This window comes from Lipotes vexillifer, unplaced genomic scaffold (genome assembly GCF_000442215.2).
Source record: "Lipotes vexillifer unplaced genomic scaffold, Lipotes_vexillifer_v1.1 scaffold1003, whole genome shotgun sequence".
Taxonomy (NCBI): domain Eukaryota; kingdom Metazoa; phylum Chordata; class Mammalia; order Artiodactyla; family Lipotidae; genus Lipotes; species Lipotes vexillifer.
In genome coordinates, this window is record NW_006798890.1 from 1,346,768 (window position 1) to 1,351,504 (window position 4,737).

Here is a 4,737-nt window from a genome sequence, read left to right on the forward strand (position 1 = left end):
TCCCTACAGCTGAAGGACCTAGATCTACTTAAAGCCCCTAACCATGATTAATTAAGCAATAACTTTGATAAAGCATTTTAAGTTGGTCATGAGGATACACAGGTTAATATGAAATGAATACATTAAAGTTTACAAATCACCTTTGAGCTTCTCAAAGAAAAGGTGAAGTATAAAAGTAATAAAAGCACTATTACTACACACAAAGGTCAGACTACAAGAGAAAAAAATAATCTGGAAACATCTCACATTAGAGTTAGCAGCAAAAGTCCCATACCTTATCTTTTAATTAACATTAACATGGCATTTGAAGATCTTGCCTTTCAATCAGCTAGTTTGGAAAAAAAAAATTAGAATGTGGCTTTTAGAACTGCTTTATTTCACTTAATTTTATCTTTATTAATTTAAAATGAGGAGTTTCAATTTCTCTACAAATTCTTAAAACACAGAGGGCTGGATTATTCTCTGGGGAAATCTTTTAAAAATGGCATGTTGCTGTTGACAAGGACTTAATATCAAGATGGCAAAAATAAGGTGACTTCATTAGTATCTTAGCACCTTCATACCAAAGCTTAAAATACTTCTGGTGCAGTGCATGCCAGCTTTTCTGTGATGACAATCATACTACAGCTCTGCAAGACTTACCTCTTATTATTGCTTTCAGGTGGCAGGGTTTTAGCTTTCTGGCAGCTGTCACATCATTGAGAGCAGAACGAAAATTGCCTAACAAAACACCATTTAGTAAAAGAGAAAACACGTTTTGAGATCAGATTACTTCCAAAATTTTGTGTGTAGAAACAAAAACACTCTTGGACAATCTTGGAGAGATAAAAATCAGAGCAACTGTTTATACTGGGTTGGCCAAAAGGTTCGTTCCGGTTTTTCATAACATCTTACAGAAAAACCTGAATGAACTTTTGGGCCAACCCAATAGAAAAAAATATAGTTGTGCTCATCAAGCACCTTAGAAATGTTTACAGCATCAGACAACCCACCGAACAACTATAAATGGCTAGTAAGCATATGGAGAGATACTCAACATCACTAATGATTAATTAAAATTAACATGAAATTGGTAAAAACTAAAAACAGATAATATCCAATATTGGTAAAGATATGGAAAAAGGACACTCTAAGAGTAAATTAGAGAGCAAACTGGCATGCACTTTGTACATACACTTTGACCCAACAATACTCTTCTAAGAACTGATCCTTAAAAATGCTTGCAAAACAATAAAGATGTTAAAAAAAAAAATGCTTGCAAAAAAACAAAACAAAAAAAATGCTTGCAAAAACGTAAAAGGAGGGCTTCCCTGGTGGCGCAGTGGTTGAGAGTCCACCTGCCGATGCAGGGGACACAGGTTCGTGCCCCAGTCCAGGAAGATCCCACATGCCGCAGAGCAGCTGGGCCCGTGAGCCGTGGCCGCTGAGCCTGCGCGTCCGGAGCCTGTGCTCCGTAACGGGAGAGGCCACAACAGTGAGAGGCCTGCATACCGCAAAAAAAGCTAGGAAAAAAAAAAAAAAAAAAAGTAAAAGGATAAATGTAAAAGCATGTTAACCGCTGCATTACTTTTAATTATGAAAAGCTGGAGATAACCTAAATACCCTCAACTTAGTAATGATGAAATAAATTATGGTAAATCCATACTACTAAATACTATACAGCTATTAAAAAGAATAAGACAGTTCTGCATGTAAAAGCATGATAGGATGTCTGTGCTATATTATTTTAAGTGGTGGGTCAATGTGTATAGAAACCCATCTTTATAAAACAAACCAATCTAAATATACAGACACAGGTACACACACATATATATTTGTAAGTGCATTTAAAAAAGGTGAGCAATCATACACACTGGTTATCCAAACTAGGAGGCATGAGATAGACTTTCATTTTCTAGTTTATACTGTAAGTATTACTTAACAGCTTGGTATTTACCTATTAATTTCACTTCTACAACTCTAGCCTGGGGGTCAGCAAAATTTTTCTCTAAAGGGCCATATAGTAAATATTTCAGACTTTACAGGCTACATATGGTCTGTTATACATTCTTCTTTGTTTTACAATCCTTTAAAAATGTAAAAAACACTTTTAGCTCACAAGAGGTCAGGGATCCAGATGTGGCCTGTGAGTCATAGTTTGCCAAATCCTAAAGAATAACCAGAATTATTGGGAAAACTTTATCACTAACTTTGTTCATTTTTGCATTACTTAAAAAAACCTAGGGCTTCCTGGTGGTGCAGTGGTTGAGAATCTGCCTGCCAATGCAGGGGACACGGGTTCGTGCCCTGGTCCGGGAAGATCCCACATGCCGCGGAGAGCCTGGGGCCGTGAGCCATGGCCACTGAGCCTGAGCATCTGGAGCCTGTGCTCCGCGCAACGGGAGAGGCCACAACAGTGAGAGGCCTGCGTACCGCAAAAGAACAAAACAAAACAAAACAAACCTAAAAGCAGCTATATACTCAACAACAGCAGAATAGTAAAGCAAATAGTGTAAACCCTGGTATGTCCATATGATGCAACTTTATGTAGCTATTAAAATAGTATTCACAAATAATTTAATGACAGGTGAAACTGTTTATGTCATAAAATTAAGTGAAAAGAACTGAATACAAAATTGGAAGAACAGCATGATCCTAACTATGGAAAAAATACATATAAGAGAGATCCAAAAACTTCTGGTAAAAGGCAGTAGACTGAACACATGCAGTTCAACCCCTACCACTTCCCCTAAGCCACAAAAAAGCCATAAATCCACAGAGACAACAAGAATGAGAAAAACAGAGAACACATTTTAAAGCTGGAGAACAACGAGACACAGGCTAAATGCCTAATTAGGCTTGAGAAAACTGACTTCTAAGCCAGCAGAGGGAACACTCAAAGCTACCAAGCTATACTGTAGAACCCACAAAGTACTCAGGACTAAAGAATCAACAGCACCAGGTACCTCTGGAAGCGTGGGTAAAGGGGTCTTCCATTTAGTGTATTCTGAATCAAACTTGATTCCACCCTAACGCTAGCACTGTGTACCCTTCAACAATTCATTTTACTACATTTATTACTACAGTTTCTTACTCTGCTAACTAGGGATAAAGCTGTTAACCTCATTTATCTTACATAGCTGCTATGAGGTCAAGAGGGATAAAAAAAAATGTGAAAGTGCTCTGTAAGCCATACCAGTGACATCATTTAAGGAATGTCTCTGAATATTACACATTTGCTCCTCTGGTTATCACATTACATGCGGTTTTTCTCTTTCAAGGTGTTTTTGGTCTTATTAGCCCTATACATGACATTCTTTAGTTCCCCAAGGAAAGGAACTATGTAGCTCTTATTCACAGTGCAGTGCCTACACACAGTAAACGCTTTCTATTTACTGACTGAATAGGTAAATGAATTAAACTCCTTTAGGGAAAGGTCAGGTCTTAACTCACTTCTATGATGCCAGTGCCTAGCACGGAACAAGAACTCAGTTTGCTCAATGAAGAAAATGTATTCCTCCAGAAGTTAGAAGAGTGGGTTTCTAGTCAAGGTTCTGGCACTAACCAAAGGGGTCGCTCTCTGGGCCTATGTAAAATGAGGGGGCTGGTTGGCTCAAATAATCTCTAAAGTTCTAAAGGAGAAGACAGCTGAAGCGGCCTATGATTAGAAAGAAACTCTGCTCCAATGGTGACGAGTCCCAACAGACTTATCCCAGCTAGACTTGCAAGGCTTATTGTCTACCAGTCCCTCAGAAAAGGCTGAGGTCATTCCCAGGTCCTCTCTAAAACTGTGATAAGAAACATGGGTCTAATACGACCAAGACTATAGTCACCAACAATAATGCCACCCAAACAATTAATCAGTGTTTCCCAAAGTCATGTCTGCAGAACAGTCCTGCATGTTAATAAGTGTTACTTGAAAAGGGGGCTTATAAAACCTGAGAATCACAGGGTAAGGTTCTTTGCTGTAGGTTTTCTCAGCATTAACATACTAATGTGCCCTGCGCATCTCCCATGAAGAAGCAGCACTGTCCAAATTTACTTGTTCAAAGAATGTTTCACTTCAAAGGTCCCACAGAATACTCTTTGAGAAATTCTCCCTTGCATTAATACAGTTTCTCTCACACAAAGAACTCTATTGCCTTAACCCTTCTAGCATCCTTGAGAAGAGGCCAGAAAAAAACTTTTTTCTTTGAGAGAGAGACTAGAAGCATTTGGACTCAAAAATTCCAGATCATAGCAACTCATGTATTAAGGTATTTGATGTTACTCATTTGGTTCAGACAGTAAGAATTATACAACCTACTTCACCAAGTCTATCTAGAAAAGCAGAGTTCAGTTAGAGTAAGCTATCCTAGGCTTCTGGGATAAGCAGCTCCTCTTCCGCCGACACTCTCAAACCCTCCACTACCCATGATACAGTTGTTTTTATCATAAGTTAATCTTTTAGAAAGTACTAAATAATGGAATAAATTACCCAGATAGTACTGTGCTGCTGCCCGGTTGGAATAAAGAACAGCATTCAAATCAGGGTCTGCACATTTCTTCTTTAATCCTTCAGTGTACGAAATCACAGCTTTCTTATAGTCTTTTTCTTTAAAGTAATCATTGCCCTCGTCTTTAAAGGTCCTGGCCTGTTCTGCAAAAAAGAGAAAAAATGATCACTATTTCCTATTTTTTAAAGGGCTCATTAAAAATAATTCTAAATCATGCAATAATGTAATATATGACAAACAAAAACAAGAAACCAATAGGGAA

General features: G+C 38.0%; 1 protein-coding gene across 1 annotated transcript in view; it reads right to left on the reverse strand.

The window, feature by feature from the left end:
- The window catches only part of TTC4 (tetratricopeptide repeat domain 4), a 41,194-nt gene that overhangs the window by 34,338 nt on the left and 2,119 nt on the right, over positions 1–4,737 (reverse strand). The window contains 2 exon segments of the mRNA XM_007471140.1: positions 643–720; positions 4,457–4,618. Coding sequence (XP_007471202.1) covers positions 643–720; positions 4,457–4,618 — 240 coding nt within the window.